Source organism: Aplysia californica, unplaced genomic scaffold (assembly GCF_000002075.1).
Source record: "Aplysia californica isolate F4 #8 unplaced genomic scaffold, AplCal3.0 scaffold00003, whole genome shotgun sequence".
NCBI classification, from domain to species: domain Eukaryota; kingdom Metazoa; phylum Mollusca; class Gastropoda; order Aplysiida; family Aplysiidae; genus Aplysia; species Aplysia californica.
Window position 1 is genome coordinate 3,517,040 of NW_004797273.1, and position 1,202 is coordinate 3,518,241.

A 1,202-nucleotide genomic window follows, 5' to 3' on the forward strand; every position below is an offset into this window, starting at 1 on the left:
TGATGATGATGATGATGATGATGATGATGATGATGATGATGATGATGATGATGCGCTAAAACACCAACATACTGACAAGATTTTTTCACTGTCTGTGCAAGTGGTCAGGTGCCCATTCACACATGGGATAAGTGAAGATAATATAGATAGATAAACGAATAAAATTCCACTTGTATTGGTCCCTATGGGAAACTTTGGCTCATCATTACCAATTATGAGGCACCGTGGGGAAATCAGGCGCTCGTCAAAATAATGAAATCGAAGAGAACGGCATTTCCCACCGCTTTGGCAGTTTCTATCGAATTTTTGTTTTTTTGGCTCTGCGTTTTTTGTGTCATTTTAAAAACACATTTCTGTGTATATTGTACGGGAAAAACATTGATTTAAGGCACAAAAAGCTGTAAATTTTTAGTTTCCAGGGACTCTCAAGCTATGGAAGTTACCAAATTGTGGCGGCCATTCTCTCGCTTATTTTACATCTGAAACCAGGCAACCCCCACCTCCTTCAACCGCAAATATTTAAGATAGATGGGTATTTTGTTTTCGCCAAATGCAAAACAAATGAGCAAGCTTTAAGATGGTACTTATATATTTGGTAACATAGTGTAAAGCGCCTAGAGGTTGCTGTTGAGCGGGAATATGCGCTATACAAATGCTATTATATATTTATTATTACTTATGAATCCATATATATACCCCAAAATTAACGAGAGCCTGATTCCATCGCATCATAACACAATGAAATATTGCCATTTCAGTCAGAAGGCGACGCCACAGTGCATGACGAGAAGAAGCGAAGGCGGAACATCCTAGGGGCCTTGGTGGGCCTGAGTCTGACCATGACAGGCTACTCAATCTTCAACGACTCCTACATGCAGTGGATCTACGTGCGTTTCCAGATGGACGTGTTGGGAGACAACTACACACTGGCCAACACCTCCTCGTGAGTTGAAGGAGAATGTGGATGGATGGATTGTCGCATTTTAGGGAGAAAAAAAAGGGGGGGGTTAAAGGGCTTTGTGGATGGATGGACGGATGGATGGGAGGAGGGGTTTGGGTGAGAGGCTTTGTGAATGGATGGATGGGTTTTGGGTTGGAAATTTGAGTGTGTGTGATGGGGGAGTTTTCATGGATGGATGGATGGATGGATGGATGGGTTTGGTTTGTAGATTTTTTTGGGGGGTGGGGGTGAATGGATGGGC

General features: G+C 42.6%; 1 protein-coding gene across 1 annotated transcript in view; it reads left to right on the forward strand.

Moving 5' to 3' along the window:
• Nucleotides 1-758: 758 nt before the first annotated feature.
• Nucleotides 759-1,202, forward strand: part of LOC101848007 (solute carrier family 46 member 3) — a gene marked incomplete at its 5' end in the record, with an annotated part of 10,676 nt that continues 10,232 nt past the window's right edge. The window contains 1 exon segment of the mRNA XM_005089139.3: nt 759-943. Within this exon segment, the coding sequence (XP_005089196.2) occupies nt 759-943 (185 nt within the window).